This window comes from Varanus komodoensis, unplaced genomic scaffold (assembly GCF_004798865.1).
Source record: "Varanus komodoensis strain SLA01 unplaced genomic scaffold, ASM479886v1 scaffold23, whole genome shotgun sequence".
Lineage (NCBI taxonomy): Eukaryota > Metazoa > Chordata > Lepidosauria > Squamata > Varanidae > Varanus > Varanus komodoensis.
The window spans coordinates 12,035,908-12,057,162 of record NW_025335627.1 but is presented as its reverse complement, the minus strand read 5'-3'; the positions used below and the strand labels follow the sequence as shown (position 1 = coordinate 12,057,162).

General features: G+C 43.7%; 1 protein-coding gene across 2 annotated transcripts in view; it reads left to right on the top strand.

Annotated features, from left to right (window-relative positions):
* The window catches only part of INO80D (INO80 complex subunit D), a 49,436-nt gene that overhangs the window by 10,172 nt on the left and 18,009 nt on the right, over window positions 1-21,255 (top strand). For both annotated transcript variants that reach the window (XM_044432087.1, XM_044432088.1), the window contains exons 2-7: window positions 5,678-5,783; window positions 5,868-6,114; window positions 9,110-9,870; window positions 10,872-10,980; window positions 14,124-14,348; window positions 16,460-16,563. In XM_044432087.1, coding sequence (XP_044288022.1) covers window positions 5,897-6,114; window positions 9,110-9,870; window positions 10,872-10,980; window positions 14,124-14,348; window positions 16,460-16,563 — 1,417 coding nt within the window. In that variant the 5' untranslated portion in view covers window positions 5,678-5,783; window positions 5,868-5,896. The remainder of the gene's footprint in view (window positions 1-5,677; window positions 5,784-5,867; window positions 6,115-9,109; window positions 9,871-10,871; window positions 10,981-14,123; window positions 14,349-16,459; window positions 16,564-21,255) is intronic.

The following is a 21,255-nucleotide window of genomic DNA, read 5'->3' as shown; positions in this document are numbered from 1 at the left end:
GGTCATCAGGAGGTTTGGGCTGCAGAGTCATCAGTATGCTGACGACATCCAGCTCTACCTCTCATTTACATCTATCCCAGGTGAGGCAGTGGCTGTCCTGAACTGGTGCCTGGCCAAGGTAATGGGCTGGATGAGGGCCAATAAACAGAGCCTCAATCCAGATAAGACAGAAGTCCTGTTGGTGGGTGGATCGAACTTTCAGGTAAGTGACTTTGACCTTGTCCTGGACGGGGTAGCACTCCCTCTAAAGGACAGGGTCCGCAGCTTGGGAGTGCTCCTTGATCCAGAGCTGTCAGTGGAGTTCCAGGTGGCGGCGGTGGCAAGGAGTGCTTTCCTCCAGGTTTGGCTGGTCCATCTGCTGCGTCCTTACCTGGATGAGCACTGCCTAGCAATAGTGATACATGCCCTGGTAACTTCCCAGTTGGATTATTGTAATGTGCTCTATGTAGGGCTGCCCTTGAAAACTTCAATTGGTACAAAATAGAGCTGCCAGGTTGCTGACGGGGGCCAGTTGTTATTCTCATATAACACTGGTCCTCTATCAGCTACACCAACTCCCAGTTGAAGTCTGGGCCCAATTCAGGGTGCTGGTATTAACCTATAAAGCCCTAAATGGCTTAGGTCCAGAATACCTGAAAGATCGCCTCCTTCCCTATATGCCTTTACGCCCCTTAAGATTGGTGGGGGAGTCCTTGCTCCGGGAACCCTCTTTGAAAGAAGTAGAGAGGGTGTCTATCTGGAGGAGGGCCTTCTCCACAGTGGCACCCATACTATGGAGTGTGCTTCCCAGAGAGGTCCACCTGGCGCTGATGTTACATTCTTTCTGGTGCCAGGTAAAGACCTTTTTATTCAACCATCATTTTAATAATCAAGAGTTTTAGATGTTTTCGATTTTTTTTCTTTCCTTCTTCACAGTCGCATTTTCTATTCTTTTCCTCCCTTTCCTTTTTTCTAAGTTCATGATGTGTTATTTTAGATTGTTTTAATGATTGAGGTTTTATTATTGTACTATTGTAATTGTATATTGTGTAAGCCGTCCTGAGCGCTTGTTGGAAGGACAGGATATAAATGTTTGTAATAAACAAACTTCTACACCTTTTCAGAGAAAGCTAAAGGGAAGAATTACTTGAAAATCAGGGAGGTGATGAATGAATGAATGAATGAATGAATGAATGCCCATGTTTGAGTTGACATTGCAATGCATGCTTTCCAGCTTGTCCCAACACACACACATGTGCACACACAGTAAATATGCAATGCAAATAAATTTTGGCCCTCTTCTGAGTTCTGCATTGAACAAGGGGTTGGACCTGATGGCCTTTTAGGCCCTTTCTAACTGTATGAATCTATGAATCAGTGAATCCTGGTAGATTGAACTAGTGGGTGGTTTGCTTTGTCTGCAAAAATAATTATATTTCCTTAGTCAGGTCTCTTTTCCTAGACTGCACATGGAAGAAGTTCTCCAACATTTTCTCTTACCTCAAACATGGACATTTTCTAGGGCTTGCATCTTCTATGAATGAATTGAAACGAGGAGGGCTTTATATTTCATTCTTGCTAAAATAATGCAGTATGTATTATATTGTGACCTTCTAATGTTGCTTTTTGCCTCTTCTGACTTGGAGTAAGACATTCATTGTTTTTTCATTCAACAAAGTAATCATCTACTATGCACGAAATGGCTTCTTCCCTTTAGCATTGCAGAGAATGTGTTCTACAGATGAAGTTTCTTTAGATAGGTGTTGCTGTTGTTAGTTGCAAAGTCGCATCCAACCCATCGCGACCCCATGGACAACATTTCTCCAGGCCTTCCTTTCCTCCACCATCCCCCAGAATCTACTTAAGCTCACACTGACTGCTTCAGTGACTCCATCTAGCCACCTCATCCTCTGCTGTCCCCTTCTTTTGCGATCTATTGTTCCCAGCATTAGGCTCTTCTCCAGGGAGTCCCTCCTTCTCATTAGGTGGTCAAAGTATTTGAGTTTCATCTTCAGTATCTGGTCTTCTAAAGAGCAGTCAGGGTTGATCTCCTCTAAGACTGGCTGGTTTAATCTCCTTGCAGTCCAAGGGACTCGCAGAAGTCTTCTCCAGCACCACAATTCAAAGGCCTCAATTCTTCGGCACTCAGCCTTCATTATGGTCCAGCTTTCACAGCCATACATTGCAACTGGGAAAACCATAGCCTTGACTACACACACTTTTGTTGGCAGGGTGATGGCTCTGCTTTTTAGTATGCTGTCTAGATTTGCCATAGCTTTCCTCCCCAGGAGCAAGTGTCTTTTCTTGGCTGCAGTCCCCATCTGCGGTGGTCTTGGAGCCCAGGAAAATAAAATCTGTCACTACCTCCATTTCTTCCCCATCTATTTGCCAGGAAGTGATAGGACCGAATGCCATGATCTTAGTTTTCTTAATGTTGAGTTTCTAGCGAACTTTTGCACTCTCCTCTTTCATCTGCATCAAGGGGCTCTTAAGTTCCTCTTCACTTTCTGCCATTAGGGTAGTATCACCTGCATATCTGAGGTTTTTGATATTTCTCCCAGCAACCTTAATTCCAAGTTGTGATTCATCTAGCCCTGCCTTTTGCATGATGTGCTCTTCATGTAAGTTAAATAGGCAGGGCAACAGTATACAGCCTTCCCGAACTCCTTTCTCAATTTTGAACCAATCAGTGGTTCCATGTCCAGTTCTCACTGTTGCTTCTTGACCCACAATAGGTTTCTCAAGGGACAAATAAGATGGTCTGGTACTCCCATCTCTTTAAGAACTTGCCACAATTTGTTGTGATCCACAGAATCAAAGGCTTTAGCATAGTCAATGAAGCAGAAGTAGATGTTTTTCTGGAACTCCCTAGCTTTCTCCATGATCCAGTGTATGTTGGCAATTTGATCTCTAGTTTCTCTCCCTGCCTGTACTTCCGGTAGTTCTTGGTCTTCATACTGCTGGAGTCTAACTTGTAGGATTTTGAGCAGAACTTTGCTAGTGTGTGAAATAAGTGCAGTGGTGCGGTAGTTTGAACATTCTTTGTCCAGATATATCTGCAACCGTGTGTACTTTTGACTTTGACCCAGTCACTTCCTTCTTTCTGGCGCTACTAGTACTAGCCCTCTGCTCTTCCCAGTAGCACATTGGACATCTTCCGACTTGAGGGGCTCATCTTCCGGCGTCATATCTTTTTGACTTTTGGTACTGCCCATGGGGTTTTCATGGCAAGGATACAGGAGTGGGTTGCCATCTCCTTCTCCAGTGGAACACATTTTGTCAGAGCTCTCTACTATAACCTGTCCATCTTGGGTGCCCCTGCATGTCATAGCTTCATTGAGCTACACAAGCCCCTTCACCACAACAAGGCAGTGATCCATGAAGTGGTTAGATAGGTAGATACTCTTTTTTCCAAAATATTGTTGCACATGTTTGAGAGGTTGAGAAGTTCTTATCTTTGAAACATTGAAGCTACTTTACTGGGATAGGCTTAAAAAAATAAAGAGAAGTTTTATTGGTCAGCTGCCCCTTTTTGTCTTTTTCTTTCTTGAACTGTTGTAAACGGTAAGATTGTTTTGTAACTTTTACATATAAATGAATTACAGGAATTCTTGAATTTCTGGAACACCTTCATGGGAAGTGGAAAGGCCTGCAAGGATGGCAATAGCGTAGAGGCCAACACTTTTTCTGCTCCTCAGTTCATTAGGCTAGTTAGCAAAAGCACACCAGTTCTTTGAAAGCTTCAGCTGTACTGTAATGCGCACTGCAGTGGAAGATCCTCAGGTTTTTGACTTGATGTATAACAAAAAAATTGACTGCCATTGGGCTGCTGGACGAGTGGATAATACCAATAATCTGTGTGTAGGTATTTTACAGTCTGTATATGTTTGTATGTAATTGAGAATGAGCCTCATGGAGAATCAGAGTGGGGAGTTTCCCAGGTTCCTGCTGCAGTGTTTCAGATGCAATCCATTAATTACTGTGCTAATATTGCCATCTGAGCTACTCTAGGACTAACCTTTGTATGAGAAACACAGAGCACTCCTTATAAGTACACATTCTGTTCCCTGGCTATAGGCTAAACATATGAAAGTGTTCTGATAACTAAAGAGCAATCCCTACCTTTTTGGAAGCTTTGTAACATACCTGGCAACCTTTCTAATTCAGATTTTCCCAACTTTTAAAGCTTGTCAACAAGGTCAACTACTAATTCACATATTCAAGTCTGCTCACTAAAGATTTCTCACAGGACTTGGCGAAAGCATGGGATGTTTGGCCCAGGACTCTCACTGAAACAGAATGATGAATATTAAGAAGTCCCCACCCCTCACCACACACCAGTTTTTCTTCTCTGCCTTGGCTCAGCTTCCAAGCATCCTCTGAGGCATTCATACTTGGCCTAGCTGCTTTTAACTGTTCAGTGCTGCTTCCCAGCTATCATCCATTTCCTGCTGTCCCCTGCCCCAGTTGCTCTGGCTTCCCATAATGCTCAGAAAATATGCCTCAGAGTTACTTGGTAGTAGCAGTTCTGTGTTTCCTTCCTAGCTCTAGCTCTAGCTAGCCCTGCACAGTTACCCCAACTGGTCTCCAGTGTGGTCCCTAAAGACTCTGGATCTGCCAAGAGTTAGAATTCCTTTGATATCCTCTTAACACAAAGGACAAGTCACGTTCCAGATAATGCTGTATCTTGTTTACTCTTTTAAAATAATGGGACACTTGTCACTTCTCTGCATGTCTGAAATGTGGGAGAAAGGCAATAATGGAAGGGGCACATGAGATAGTTGCAGGGTCACTGGAAACTTCAGTTTTATCCAGCATCCATGCATATCCATAAATACTACTGAAAGTACATCGATGGGGCAGTCCATCGCAGCACAGAAAGGAAAGACAGAGCTGGTTCAGCAAGCAAGCAATTCTTGGAAAAAAGTATGTAGATCCCTGACTGGGATGTTAATCCAGTTCTGGTTAAATTTATCCTGTTCAGCAGATTTGTAAAACAAAAACACCCACCCACCCCCAGCACCACTACTAAACATATACTTTGATTTATGGATAAAACTTATTTCCATGCAAAATACAGGTTTTTATAATCTCTAAGCATGGTAATTTTGCCACTGGTCCTTAATTTACTTTGCAGCCTTTGGCAATAAAGGTAAGTTGAGTCTTGCCACTTAAGGCCAGAAAGGTATCATTTGCATTTAGCTGCGGTGGGGGGGGGGGGGAATGCAACCTAAGGGGTGACTTGAAGCTGAAAAGAGATGAGATGTCCCAGGAAAGGGTTAAGCACCTCTTCTCTTACCCAGTTCTGGTCTGCTCCAAGCTGCCTGTTGTTGAAGTAGCTTTTCCTGAAAGAAAGAGAAATAAGATATTGGGGGTATGGATGCACACATTTGCACATAAGCCCTTGGACCCATATTTTGAGCTTAGGGGAGCTGTGGCTCTTCCAAAATCCATAATGTGTGTTGAACTGAGGACAGCTGTGAGTACTTTCTGATACTTAGCTTATGGAATTCACCAGAAACGTTGGAGGATGCATCTGTTTAGAGATAACCCTGTGCAAAACATTCTTCACATTCAAAGTTTTTGGTTTGTATTCCCACTATTAATTGATTTGGAGTGATCCAATGGATTTAGTTAGACTCCATAAGCTTCCCTCTTACATTTGTATTAACATTTTTCTCTGTGGTATCTCTTCTAGACAATCTGCTTCATTTTGACCAGTCACCATTCCAGGATAGGGGTCCCTAGGACTCTCTGCTAACGTTGACATGGTACAGAAGATAGTACAGAAGATTTAGAATTGGGTAATTGACTTTATACTCTTCGATTAAAACTGAACATTTCTTTTTCTTTAAAAGTTTAACTTTCTTGTGGGAATCTTCTTTCAGCTGATGTTCACAAGGAAAAGAGTCACGTGATGTATGAAGGCAAACACATACACTTTTCTGAGGTTGACAATAAGCCGTTGTGCTCGTACAGCCCCAAACTGTGCAAGCAGAGGCGACTTAACGGCTACGCCTTCTGTATCAGGCACGTTCTGGAGGACAAGACTGCCCCCTTCAAGCAATGTGAATATGTGGCCAAGTACAATAGCCAACGCTGCACCAACCCCATCCCCAAATCGGAGGACCGTAGGTAAGAAATGCTGGTACAGTTATAATACCTGTCTGTGTGTAGTCCTGGAATATTACTTGGAGTCACATGGTGGAAGCTAAGCAGATCTGCATCAACCTGGTCAGCAGGTTAATGGGAGACCATCTGCATTCCTTAGGTGAATTCTGTGGAAGAAATACAACATGTACATGAAATATACATATTTTAAAACAAAGAAAATAATTGTTTGGAGTGTATTCCTCTTGCTTTTACCTTTGAGGCTAAGTTCTTGCACTTGGGCATTTAATGGTCATCCTGTACAGAGCAGGAAGGGTGTCAGAGGCATTTTTTATCTGCCCGTATTTGTGCCCTGCATTTTTTGCCTTTCACACTGGAGCACTTCGGTGGGGAAAGGAAAGAGCCTGGAGAGGTTCATATCCTGGCCTTTCCACTCTTGATCTTCCCTGCCCAACAAAACTCTTCCTTTTAGCCCTTTCTAAGACTGTGGTCCTGACTTCAGAAAGAAGGGAGGGGGAGTTGGTTCTCAGATTCCCTGCTCTGAGTTTGTCCTGCTGTCTCTGACACTGGATTGGAGGAACTGAAGTATCCTGTGACCTCCTCCTGGCTATCTTACAACAGCACACTTTGCCAGATTCAAATTCAACAAAATAAATAACAACTTTGTGTGTGTGTGTGTGTGTGTGTGTGTTTGGAGAACACAGCTGGATTACATGAAGATGCAGGCATATCCCCATAACATAGATAAAAATGGAAGGTTTTTTGCCTGAACACCAGAGACTGCTTGCAGCTGAGCACTTTCAAATGCACACATGCAGCCGTGAGAAAAGCTGTAGCCATAGTAGTAGACATAATACACACAGGTGAATCCTGAGATTCCCTAGAGTTTCCATTTTGCTTTGCTTTGCACAGCTCTAGAATCTTGGTATGAATAGCTAGGACTGAGTATTATAAAACTGCCTCTCTGATTTTGTTGAAGATCTCATTGTTGAGGACAAGAGAGACCAGATGACAGATACCTCTCCTTTTAAGTGCTGAACTATACCAATAGTGTAGAAATGAGTGTAGATTATGAAGTTTCCACACTGTAAACTTTGGGAACCATGCTGAATTCAATAATATACAAAATATATTGTTCTTAATATAGCATAAATAGAAATAAACTCAGTGGGAAAATCAATATATTAGTAATTCTGTCATGGGTAGCTTGAGCCTTTTCTGGGTTACATTAGTTGGCAGTTCAAACAGGGGCATTCAATGCAACAGTCATAGTGTGCTTTCAACAAGGTAAATGCTCAGAGCACCCCACAAAAAGTGTGTTGCAGTGATCCAATCTAGAAATGACCAGGGGATAGGTGATTCAGGCTAGACTAGCGTGTCCACTGAAGAGTGAGGCTGGTGCTCACACCTTACCTTGTAAAAGGGGCTTTCTGACTTTCCCTGCCTCCCAGTCATCCAAAAACAAGAGTGGAAGTAAAGAGCACATCCAAGCTGTGACACTTCTGTTTCAGGGTATCCACCTCTGTTCAATAAATTCAGTTCAAAATGTTATTTTTCTGGCTTCTGTCTCATCAATCACAAATTACATATTCCAACCCAAAAGGCATCTTGGCATCAGATTTGAGAGCACTCTGGCTATATTTTTTAACAGATCGTGCTTGTAGCTTTTAAAGTTTTTTTTAAACTATGTGGGCTAGAGAGACATCCTTTTAATTGAAAGGGTTAATTGAAAAAAATGGTTCTTAAAAACCAGGTTCTGTAATTTATAGTGCAGTCCTATCTATGTCTACCACCCGGAGACATTGTCACTGCCCTGAGACATGGTGAAGGATGGGATATAAAAGCTTGAAACAAACAAATAAAACCTATGAGTTCAACTCCCAAGCAAGTATATAGCATTGCAGCCTTAGTTACCCATATGCTATACAAGTACCCTGGACTGTAGTCTTGACTTTCAAACATAAGTCCTTAACAAAGTCAATAAACGTTTCTGTATATCCTGTTTTTTTTAATCCATCGACCATCAGTTGCAAAAAGGATCACTTATGATATGTTCACCCCTGGAGTGGTGCAGTTCACCAGGCCATACTAGCTGAGTGCATGTGGAGCACTGACGGGTGTGGAGATCAAATAAATTATCTCAGCCTTTACAACACAAGGGTGAAGCATATGGTTATTTATTGTTTTCTGGAATTTTAGCTCACTGCTGTTGAAGGTCAGATAGTATGAAAGTGATGAGAAGCTGCTGTCCCATCCTCCTCCTCCTCCTCCATGTCCTACCCTTCCTCCAAGGAGTAGAGTAGAATATATGTCTTTATCTTCACAACAACCCTGAAAGGTGCTGTAAACTGTGATTGCTCCAAGATCATCTAGTGAGCTTCATGGCTTAGTGAGGATTTGACTCCATGTCTCCCTGTTTCTAGTGTAATATTTTCAGGTTTAGAATAGTTGGCATAACAACAAAAAGTCTTTCCAATTTGTCCTGGCTTAGTAATGCAGAAAGCAAAGACATATTTATTCTTTTCCATGTCTTGGTCTATTAAATTAGACTGCTATATTTTATTTTGCCTCTTTCTCAAGCATAAGGCTAGAGTGTTAGGAATGTAAACTTTCAACAGAAATGTGTTAAAATTAACACAGCTATTTTTATTAGGATGAGAAAAAAAAAAGATTGCCTTGAAAGATTTTTGTTGTACTTAAATGTCACATTTCCTCCATTAGCAGAATTATAGCCTCTATTTAAAGGCTGCCCATTTATTGAAAGTACCCCATATCTGTGGCTTTAATATATCTCATGTAAAATGTTCGATGTAATTCAAACAAATATTTTTATTTTTGAATATATGTAAATAGTCATGAGATTTTAGGTTTCATCCACTGAGATTGCTCACAGATAGGTATGGAAGAGTCCCAATTCAGTTATTTGTTGAAGACTTGTTAATTTTTAATTTTTGTTTTCTAATTTTGCCATGCATAAGAGCTGGGGAGAAATCATTTTTCCTTGTTTTGCTCTTCAAAGGTACTGCAACAGTCACCTCCAGGTGCTTGGGTTTTTACCGAAAAAGGAGAGGAAGAAAAAGAATGATCCAATAGAGGAGGTGAAAGTTCGGCACCAGATGGATTCCATGGCCTTCAGTCTGACTGTCCCTCCATTGGCCTTGAAGATGCCCAATGGCCTGGACGGGATGTCCCTCTCTCCTCCGGGGGCCAGACTTCCTCTTCATTACTTGGAAGCAGAGTTGGAAGACCCCTTTGCTTTTAACGAGGAAGATGATGATCTCAAGAAAGGGGCAACGGTGAAGAAGAAGCTGCAGAGCAAACTAGCCCAGAACCGACAGCGCCAGAGAGAAACAGAGATCCTGAAAGTTCGCCAAGAGCACTTTAGTCCCCTTCCTGCACCTTTGCAGCAGCAGCAGCCGCCTCAGCAGCAGCAGCAGCAGCACTCCCATCTCTCACCTTTACCAACTTCTTTAAAGCCAGCAGGGCTACCACAGGGCTTAGTCTGCAAGTCACCTCAATCTCAGAACACCAGCCTACCACTGCAGGGAGTGGCGCCCACCACACACACTATAGCACAAGCCAGGCAGTTGTCCAACAGAAGACCTCTGCCTCTCCTGCACCCTGCCAGGGCTCCTGCCCCAGACCCACCCAGGGCTGACAGGATCCTCATGAAAGCCACAGCCTTCTCTCCACACTCATTCTGTGTGAGCCGGCTACAGAGACTGGTGAAACTGTGCACTCACAAACAGCAGCTGGATGCTGATCTGTTTCCACACTTAGGTAGGCTGAGCATGAGTTGTGTCTTGTGTTTCTGTTTGCTCTTGGGTCTGGTGGATTTGTAATAGGTGGGCAACTGCATGCAGAGGTACTTCTTTGCTTTTCACATAAAAATGACAAGAATCTCCTAGACAGGCAGTTACCTCATAGTCTAGTCCCTCCAAAATCCAGCTAGGTGCTACCAGGCAATTATTTTGAACCTTCATTGTCGTTTCTGAAGGCAGTTCTAAAAGTAAACAGGAAAAGGGAGGGTGACTACAATGTTGAGCACCAGTTTTAGCCTTTATCATGTGACGTTCAGCCTTCTCAGGAATTTAGAGGTGCAAGCATATGTGGCTATGCAGTCCAAAGCAGCAGAAAATGTAGTTGCTGGCATACGGCACTATCCTGTTCTGTCCATTTGCTAGCAGGATGAACCACACATGCAACAGGGAATTACTGGTTCTAAAAAGCAACCCAAATAGAGTAGAAATCCTTGTGTCTGGAACAGGCTACTCAGCAGAGCTCCCAGAAGGGAGTCCTACTGACTAGTCCAAATATAGGAGCAAGTGTTTCCACTCATTTGCAGAATAAGGTTTAGGATCACAAACTCCTTGTTGCCCAAGTAGCTGATCCCACAGATGCTACATAGGCAACAGGAGCACCGTGGCATTGTTGGATGTTGATCATGGTTCCACAAAGTAAAAGACAAGCAGCTCATATGTATGACAGCTCTCTGGCAATGTCGCCTGTTTCCTTGGATGGGCCCTTTTCCACAGGGCATGAGGTTGCACTTGTTTGGGAAGCTTCCATAACAGCAGGAGAAAATGTTACATATTTTAATATGCTTCTTTATAATGAGGTTCCAGACCATGTGGAAGCCTTTTATGGCAACCCTAACCATGCTGTTTTATACTTGAGGGAGCAGGTCTGTTCACATCTGTCTCCTGCCACAAGGAATTCTTGTCACCTTAGCCTCAGAAATGTAGCAGCTATCGGTATTCATTTCCTGTCACATTTTCCAGGGTTGGACTGGTCTGAAGACAGTGGAGAAGAACTGGAAGAACTGGAGCAAGCCTCACCATATCAGGTTGCATGGTCTATTCGGGAAGCCCTCAGATATGAAAGGAATGAGTAAGTACAAAATAGGGGCTACAGTCGTCAAGCAGTTTTTCAGACTGTTTTGGAAGCCATTGCACTGTATTACCTGTGGGGAGTGGAGGCACTTCTGAGAAGGGTGTTCATATAGACTTGGAGAAGCCTGACCAGGGTATTCACGTTAGTCCTGCTTCTGCAAAGCACTAGCTTTAGTCTTGATTTTCAAAATGTTTGTCTTTGTTCAGAAAGGCATCAAATACAGGCTTGAAAACATTGTTCAAATCTCCAGTAGCTGGCGAAGTCTCATGTTTCATTACCCACTGACTTGGTTTGCCAAAACTGAAATAAGCATCTGTAAGACTGAAAGTTAGGGCAGAATCAAAATACCGAAACTTGGCTCATAATCTTCTTCTTTCTTCTCTCTGGTAGTGGTTGTTGTGATCTCTTCCTACCTTAAGAACGTAGGCACAATCTTAGGAGCTGTTGCAGTGACAAAACTGCAGGGGTTCAGGCATAAAGGCTGCCATGTTGCATGATGTCACAAGCTGGTGGTGTCACACTAGTACAATCATTTGCCCACTGCAGCCATTTGTCATAAGACTGCTACACTTGGAATAGCAGTTGCCATTGCATGTCCCATAGAAGTGTTGTGCTGAGCTACTGCCTTTTACTGAAGTGGGCAAGCAAGAAGTTGGGAAGATTTTAAGATGTTAGATTAGAGGGTGGGAAGATGCTAGGTTTCTTCCACTAGTGGGGACATAACCTTTGTGATATTTTGAGCAGAAAGCCACCGATGTGGATACTCCTGAAACAGTGCAGATGGAAGTTACTGTGAAAGGACCCTCTGTTTTTAAAAATAGATTTCTATATGACCAGTAAATCCAGTAATTCCCAGGGTGACTTATAATGAAATCATCAAGGCTAGGATCTTAAGTTTTGAGAATTCCACTCATGAGATAATCCTGGCAGAAGTGGAGCCAATTTTTTAAAAATCCTCTTTCAGCACCCTGAACATCCATTCCAGAGCATTGGCTGGTCCTCTGGAACAACATGGAGGGCAATGCAGGGAGCTTCAGGGGGTATAACCATGTTTGTTCTGGATCCTTGTCCCTCTTGGCTAGTAACAGCTAGCAGGAAGGGAACAACTGGCTGGGCTGGGGCGGTGATTAATGCTTCATACTGAGAGGGAGCAGTCCCATGCTACCTGAAGAAGGGGGTGGTGAGAGCCCTCATGAAGAAACCCTCAGTTGACCCAGAAGATCTCAATAATTTTAGGTTGGTGGCAAATATCCCCTTCCTGGGCAAGATTCTTGAGCAGCTGGTAGCCTGCCAACCCCAGGCACACTTTGGTGAGACTGATTATTTAGATGCATTTCAGTCAGAGTCCAGGCCAGATTTTGGTACAGAAACAGCTTTGGTTGCCCTGTTTTATGACCTATGTTGGGAAAAAGACAGGGGAAGTGTGACCCTGTGGTCTTCTTGGGTCTCTTGCTGGCTTTCAGTGGTATCCCTCTGGGGTAGCTAGGTAAATAGGGAGAAGGGTAGACTACATTGCAGTGGTTCTGCTCCTGCTTGGATGGCTGATTAGCTCCAGAAAGTGGTGCTTGGCTCCTTGGACTTTTCATTATGGTGTTCATTAGAGGTTGGTCTTGCTCCCCATGCTATTCAACATTTGCATCAAACTGCTGATTGGGAGTTTTGAAGTTGTGTCACAATTAGTCTGCTGATGACATGCAATACTATTTCTCCTCTTCCTCAGCTGAATTGTCCCAGCAGAACCCCTACCTGGACAGTAATAGTCTGATTTCAGTACTCCATGGTAACTTCTTAATTAAAGGTTTCGGCGAATGGGGCGGCATAGAAACCTTCTAAATAAAATAAAATGAAATAAAATAAAATAAAATAAAATAAAATATTTACTGCAGTTTACTCTATGTAGAACTGCCCTTGAAGACTTTTTAAAAAATGCAACTTGTGCAAAACGTAGCAGCCAGATTGGGACCAGGTGGTCCAGACACATAACACCAATTCTGGTCTACTTGCAGTGGCTGCCTATGTGCTTTCAAGCCCAATTCAAGGTGGGCCTGAATTCAGGTTTTAAACTATAAAGACCTACATAACTTAGGACTACAGTACTTGACAGAACACCTCTCCCACCTGTTATCTACCTGAATCCTACAATCAAGATTTGGGGCCTGACTCCATTTGCCACCTCCAAGGAAGGCTCAGCTGGTGGCAACTGCCTTCTCAGTGGCAGTCCCCATTATGGAATAGGCTCCCCACTGAGATATGCCTGGAACCAGCTTTACTACCTTTTTGGCATCAGGTTAAGATAGGGCGTTTCATCACCTTTAGTATTATCTTGGGGCATTATGTCAGCTGCTTTGCAGGTCTTTTGATTTCATTTGTGTTAACTATTGTAGCTTTTAAAATTTAGTTTCAAATATGGCCATTAAATTTTGTACTTTACTTTCATGATGTTTTCACTGTATTTTTATTGAATTTTATGTGCTGTAAACTTCCTAGAGATCTTTTGCCTATTGGGTGGTAAAGAAATCATCACCATCACCACTACCACCACCATCATCAAATGTCTCCATTCCACTGCCCCTTTCCACCAGCAATGCTCCCATGGAATCAGAGAGCCTTTCATGAATATAAAGGGTGTCTTTGTTTGCAGAAATGCTTTTGAGCATCACCAGGCCAAAGATGGTTACTAGTTCAGTAAAACTTCCCAAACAACAGATCAGTCAAGTAAAAGAGGCAATAAAACCAGATGGTAAAACTTTTCCAGTAGTAAAAGTCAAGGGGGGAAATGGTCTTTGCCTGGTGCTGAAAAGGCATTAACATAGATACCAGATGAGCTTCTGAAAGGAGCAAATTCCCTGCACGGGGTGCTCTAACAGACACTTCTCCGTGGGTACCCACCTTATCTTCAGTTAATGGGGGTGCCAAAAACTTTTGCAGCACATGTATAAGCTATGTAGAAACAGATGTTCCTGCATGACTTAAGCTGTATACAGAAGAATTTAGTGATATTTATGCAATATTTAGTGATATTTATGCAATATTTAGTGATATTTATGCAAATAATTACATACTTATGTAATAATGATAATACTGTGTTTGAATGCTACTGATTTTATTGACTGTTTTCATTCCCCATCCCAATTCCACAGGCCAGTTGATGATGATGCCAGTGGCAGGAGTTCCCGCATTTCCCAACTTTGCACTTACTTTCAGCAGAAATACAAGCACCTCTGCCGCCTGGAGCGGGCAGAATCTCATCAAAGGAAATGCCAGCATACATTCCGGAAAGCATTGCTGCGGGCAGCCAGCAGAGAGCCGGAGTGTGCAGGGCAGCTGATACGAGAACTTCGAAGAGCATCATACACTCGGGCCAGGTGAGGTACCCCCCTCCCACTAATGCAGTCAAACTGATGGGCCTTAAAAGCAATTATATATTTTTATACATGCACACCCCTTTCCCCTGTCCCTTCTGTGGACCTTTGGTCTTTGTAGGACCAATGTTTAAGAACCCACATGTTCTAGCATACCATAATCTGTCGTGATCCAACAATTAATTTTCAAAAACATGATAATTAGAAGCACTGGTTTTCTATATACTAAGTTTTTCCCCCTAGCTCTTATTTCAGTGCACTGTTACTAATGTCAGCATAGGAACATAGGACGCTTTCTTGTATGGAGTCACATCCCTTGGTCTATCCAGCCCAGTATTGTTGGGCACTGACTGGCAGTGGCTGTCTGGGATTTCAGGCAGGGGGTTTCCCAGCGTGTAAAGGCACACATCTTCATTCCAGTGACAGTTTTATATTGAAATGGTTTTATATTACATAAAGGAATTGCCATCACACAGTGGTTGTTTTAACAGTTTCAAACAAGAAGGCCTGTAACTCAAGAACAGAGCACCTGTTTTGGGCACAAAAGGCCCCAGGGTCATTAATTGGCAGAAGCAGTTCAACAGATCTTAAGCAGTAGGTTTTGAAAAACCCCACTTGCTATACTGCAGAGCTGCTGTCTGTGCTCAGTCAGTGCCTTGTGCCAAAGCAGGAGCTGGAATAGGTGCTGATGCAGAGCATAGGGGCTAGAGCTGGGCAGAGGTGCTCAATAGGGAGTCATTACCCTAGCAAGACCCCCGGGTAGACAGAGAGGCTCATATCTTTATCATCAGCCCCTCCATGCTCTCGTGAGTTGCTGGGTCATTGCTTGCAACTGCTTCTTTCCTTTCTGGCTCTTCCTCCTTCCTGAAGAGTTCAGCTTAACCTGCAGGAGGCCTGCTTCTCATGCGTGTGGGAAAGGGCTTTCCATTTAATTGCTTCAGACCCTGCAACTCACTCTCTCTGCAGCTGCAACTGGATCCCATACTTTCTTCCACTTGGTTTTTCAAGTTGTTGTAAGTTTTAATGTGGTTTTACATGTTTTTAGACTTTGTATGTGAAGGTTTCCTTTATGTTTGAATTTTTTGTAAACTGCTTTAATTGGGTCTCAGAAAAGCTGTACACACATTCTATAAAATAAATGTCACCATTTGCCATGTAATGGTGTAAAAATTGATGCTGCACATTTCAATCCATTTACTCATGACAGGGCAAGACTTGGATGCTTACTCCCTAAAAGAGCCTTCCAAGCTAGCCACATATGAATTACGTTACAGTTGCCTCATCTGGATGCTTCCAGGCATGGATAACTGTTTCCAGGCTATTTCCCTGCAGGAGAAGCTGCAGCTGCTCACTGGCCTCAACTGGTTAAAAGCACTCAAGGCCATCATCGCCAGTATTTGGGGCTCCGCTGTACTTAGGAGTATCCCACGCTACACACCTGATCCTTCCCATTTCTGTTGTGCCTTCTTTGGCTCTCCCTCTCCCCTACTTGCCAGCATGTACAACTGACAAGTGCTCCTTGGCAAGTGATAGAGTCTTGTCTTCTCAGTTTTTCATCTGTTGCCTGCTCCACTTAGCCCTCCCTTTGACAGTGGAGACACACAAGAAAATGGACCAGGCAAGACTGGTGAAAGACTGTCCGAAAAAATTGCAAACACCGTTGCACAGGTTTTTTTTTTCCTGGGGGTGCTGAAGAAAAAATAAAATGACAAAAGCAAAATGACAATTGCTTTTTTGAGGCTCCACTTAAGAAAAGGCAGTGAGCAAAAAGGGACAGTGATTGGAGTGAGGAGATAAAGACAAGATAGATTCTGCCACCATGAACACTTGATTATGTGCTGCTGCTGGCTGGAGGACTGAGGGAAGACAGTCACACTAACCCACTGTGGCTTATTTCCAGGGTGTCTTAGTGTCACATGAAAATCTGCCCTTTATCTGTTTAAACGGGCTGCCAAGGTCTACCAAATGGGGATGGATTCCACCATTATTGCCTATCTGTGAACTTTTTTGCAGCGTGTGCGCCAGGGCTCCTCCAGAATACTGAGCTAGGCATGAGCTGTTGGCCTCCTGCCTATCACATCAGTACTTAACTTCCTAATTACTTTTTATTTTAGCACAAGCCAAGTGAAGCAGAGGGATGCATCACCTTGTAATGGAACAACGAAGGGTGAACCATGCCCCAACAAGGCTCTACCATTCACCAAACATTGTTTTCAACGTATCTTTTTCACTGTGTTCCTGTTCATGTCATAGGTGAGAAAATGTAATTAAATTCTCTGACCACCTTCCATTTCCAGTGACTATTGCCAAGAGACTCCTGCCAGTTTCTCTAAATCCAGTTTGTTTGCACCTTTCCCGCTTTGATCTGGTTTGCACATAATGGATGGGCTGACATGTTGCTTCTGTTTTATTGTTCCACCCACAGTTGGTGCCTCTGTGAATTGTGCAGTGTGATGTGAAAACCCAGAGCTCTGGATTGTTTATGGGCTAAACCACACAGTGGTTGTAACTGCGCTAACCATGGAGTAATTTAGTCCTTTTAAGTCCTTAGTCCTTAAAGAAGGTGCAACTAGTCCTGATTCACATGTCATGCTGCACAGTCTGTGAAGGAACTGATCATGTTTCTGTAGTAAAGGGAAGCAGCAGTCATACGCCTTCTTTGTGGGACCTCCCTTCAGTTTTTAAACCAGTGGTTTATCATTACATGTGAACAGGGCCATTGTGCAGCAGGAGGCCTGGGTGAACTTTCAGCCTAGCCCTTGCATACTTCTCATAATCCTCATCTTATAAATCATGCTCCTGTTAGGTATGCTTCTTTGCATCACAACTTGTGCTTTCTTGCTTAGAGACATTCAAGGCAGCATCATTCTATCTGTTCCAAATACAATGGTACCTCGGCTCACAAACGTCTTGGTTCACAAACAAATTGGGTCACAAACAAAAATTTCTGAAAATTTTGACTTGGGTCGCGAACACCGCTTTGGGTGGTGACCAAGATTGCAGCCATCTCCCCCCCCGCCCAAGTGGGGAGATGGCCACGATCGCAGTTCGCGGGGGAGATAGTCGAGATTCCGCCTGTCTTTCCTGCAGGAGCGCGCCTCTGATCAGGCATGCTTTCCCTGCATGAACAGAACTGCGATCATGGCCATCTCCCCACCCCCCAACCAGCATGATCACAGCCATCTCCCCACCCCACCACTGAGTGCTGAGATGGCTGCGATCGTGCTGGGGGTGGTGGGGGGAGATGGCTGAGATCGCACCCATCTCTCCCTCCCCCAGTGCACCGTTTGCGCCCGTCTCTTCCTCCCCCAGTGTGCCCATGACCACGCCCATCTCTCCCCCCCACCCCCCAGCGCGCCGAGATGATGGGCGCGTGCCGGGATGATGGGTGCCTGCAGGGATGATAGGCATGTGCAGAGATGACAGGCGCGATCTCGGTCGTGCTGGGCGGGGGCGGGGAGATGGCCACGCTTGTGCTTGGAGTGCAGGGTGGGGAGATGGCCGTGATCTTTGTTGTTGTCTCTTTGCTTCACATTTTTCTGATTTAAAAAATGGTTACAGAATGGATTAACCTTATTTGCATTGACCCTTATGGGGAAATTTAACTTGGCTCATGACCAATTTGAATCACGACCAGAGTCCTGGAATGGATTAAGTTCGTGAGCCAAGGTACCACTGTATGTAGACTTGATGGGGATGAGTTCAGGAAAAGTTACAGTGGATAACACATGGACATTAAGGATGTGCATGGATTCTGTGAGTTAAATTGGTTCTGGGTGTCCATAAAACCTCCAAACTCAGGGCGCACAGAAGGTAGCTTCCATGCTCCTTTCATACAACTTAGATGGCTGAGGTGCTTTGTAGCTGCAGGGAAGGAGGTGCTGCCGCCTCCCAAACCCCTTCTCTGAGGTTGCTCTTACGAACTGGAAGAAGTAACCAGGGCAGTTCTTTCTGTGCGAGCTGCAAGGGGCATTGGAGGTTGGAGTTGTTTGCTGTCCTTGGAGTTGGGTCCCTGAACAATCCTGCTGCCCTCTAGATGCTTTCTGGGAGCCAATGAATTGCTGTGTTAATAAACAAATATCATGCACATGAACAGTGCCAAACCTGACCCACCACTGAAAGATATGGACAGTTTCATATCCACAGGTAGGTTGCTATTAGTGAGTCCTGGTTTTCGGGCAACAGTGGCTTGAGGAGCTAGGCTCTTGCCCTGCTTAGTGCACTGAAAGACCAAGTACAGGGTTCATCTGTCCTCTAGGTTTAAAGTTTCCAGCCTGTTTTTTCTAATGTTGCTTTGAAAGAGGTCAGGTTTTGATGTGGCCCAGTCTCCCCTTTTCTACTCTGGTAGATGGGATCACCCAAGGTAGGAGATGACTGTTACCTATAAATACTGGGAATGCTTGGATATTAGGGGATTTGCACAGAACTTCAAAACAACCTTCAAATTACAGGCTGGTAAGAGAGAGTTGGGGGAATCCTTATGCAGTTGTTGCACCCTGAGGCAACAGAGGGACCCAGAAACGAAGGCAGAATCTGTCAGTAAGTGGGGTGCAGGACCTGTTTAGGACCTAGTTAGCATATGAACATGTCTTTTGTTCAGGTTACTGACATCTATTCAGATCTGCATGGTTAGCAGTATTGTACACCTCTAAAGTGGAGGAACAAACAGCTCTGTAAAGATGATCCTTTGTCAGTTGTTCAACTAAAGCGCCCAGCTGGCCTTGTCTCTGTGAAGCTGGCTAGTTGGATTCCACAGAAAATCTGAATTATCTCATAACTTAAACTGCTTTCATGGGTGTAAGCAGGATATACAGACCTGGAGAATGTGAGGCGGTAAAATGGTGTATAATGAGCCAGAGATGAGAGAAGTATAAGCCTGTAGTATCAACAGAAGAGGCAGAGACCAAGGAGAATGGAAGTCGTTGGATTAGAAAACCTGTACAAAGCAGGAGCCTGGACATGAGTGTATGCAATTGCGGCCACAAAGAAAGGGAGAGGAAAGAATTCCCAATTGTTCAAAATAGTCTTATCTCTTTCCAGCTCTTCTCCTCCATCCCCCTGCTCCCCACACACACACTTACTTTATGAATTCACTTGAGTTTCTCTGGCTACTTCTGCTAACATTCCCTAACCACAAGCTTAGCTGTAATTCTGCAGTCACTTTAGGCAGTGAAGAACTGAAAATGATACTGGGAACAATGAAGACAAGAATGGTTAAGGACAGACAGGGCCTTGTAGATTTGATGAGGACAAATACTTCAAAGTATTTGAAAGGAAATGGCACATTGAAATGTTGTCAAACTGTTGAAAAGCAATTAAAATTGGGTTTCAGCATGACTGTTTGTAGCCTAGATTTGGCCAGTTAGATAGCTTGGTGGATGAATTTACATATCCCCCCCACAGAATTACCTCAAGCGCCAGACAAGGCTGCTGAGTCAACAATGAGGAAGTGCTTTTTCTATGAACCAGCAACTCTGCATAGGGGCTCCGGACCTGTGGCCCTCCAGATGTTGTGACCTACATCTGGCATGAACCCTCACCATGAGCCCTGGCTAGGACTGATGGGGCTTCTGGAGGGCCACTCTGTCAACAGTGCTGCCATGCTTTGTGTGAGCACAGTAGTCCTTGTCTGAGCAGCCAGGGAGATGCCACAGGGGTTCCATCTGAAATCCCTGCCCTGTGTTCATGACATCAAGGCATCCTCAAACAGACCGGTTGCACATTCTGGCACACTGCCTCTTTGTTGCCTGAAATAATGGCTATACCACTGTTCTCTGGGCTATTTGTCAAAGAGGTGAAGTCTTGAAAATCCAGGGAATTATTTTGTGGCACCTTAAAACCTAACAAAAGTTTTGGTGACCTATAGCCTGCTTCATCAGGCACATGGAGGTCTTATGTGAATGGGCATTGGGTGAATGAGAAGAATGGCAATCACTGAGGTTAAAGGAAATAAAATGCCAAAAATACTGAGTGACAATCACATTTAATAATGTGCTTATTATTATTTACTCTTAATAATGTGATTATTAATAATTACTCTTAATAATTTATTCATAATGCAGCTCTTGCTGACTGGTGTGCCAAGTAACACAGAAGCAACTTTTATCCAGATTCAGACCTCTAGTGAAAGAATTAAACCTGTTGGTGAATTCTAGCTTGGCAGTCCCTTGCTCTGATCTCCCCGCGGCATTTCTGAGCTCCACACTGGCCACTGTCAGGTCAGTGACAGAGTGTCCTGGGAGGTTGACATAGTTTTTTGGCATTCCCATTTTTGATGTCACAGTTGTGTCTGTTCGTTCTTTTCTATAGAAATTGGCCTCTTTGCTCTGTATAGAAGGCAGACGGGCATGTTTGACAGAAGATGGCATGCAGTGCAGTGGAGGGTGAACAAACGAATGGCCTTCTAACGATGTGGGTGGCATCAGTGGGTTCTGCAATAGGGTTTCCTTGTTTGGCCCTTTCAGGGAAAAGTAAATACAAGAACAAAGCAGGTGAAGAAGCGTTTCAGGGAAAAGCAAAATGTAAATGACCCCATAGAAAAAATAGGCTGCTGCCAGTTTTGGAGGTGGGGAATTGAATTAGTTAGCAAGACATTAAAGATGCCCCATTTATGTAGCTTTTCTAAACAATATAATCTCAAATTCAGGATCCAGTTTATTGACTTCCTGTGTGCATCATCTTTCATGCAGGCAAGGAGATTTTACATTTTTTAATATCTTCCTATATGTGGATGACAAATCCTCTTTTTAATATTTGAATATGGATTGTCATTACTTGGCTAGAAAGCAAACATATTGATTGCATTGCATCCCCAGAAATGACAATATTGATTAAGAATCTCCTGGAAATAGACACATGAACTCATTAGCTAAATATCTACTTCAGTAAGTTCATCTTAATAAATTACAAA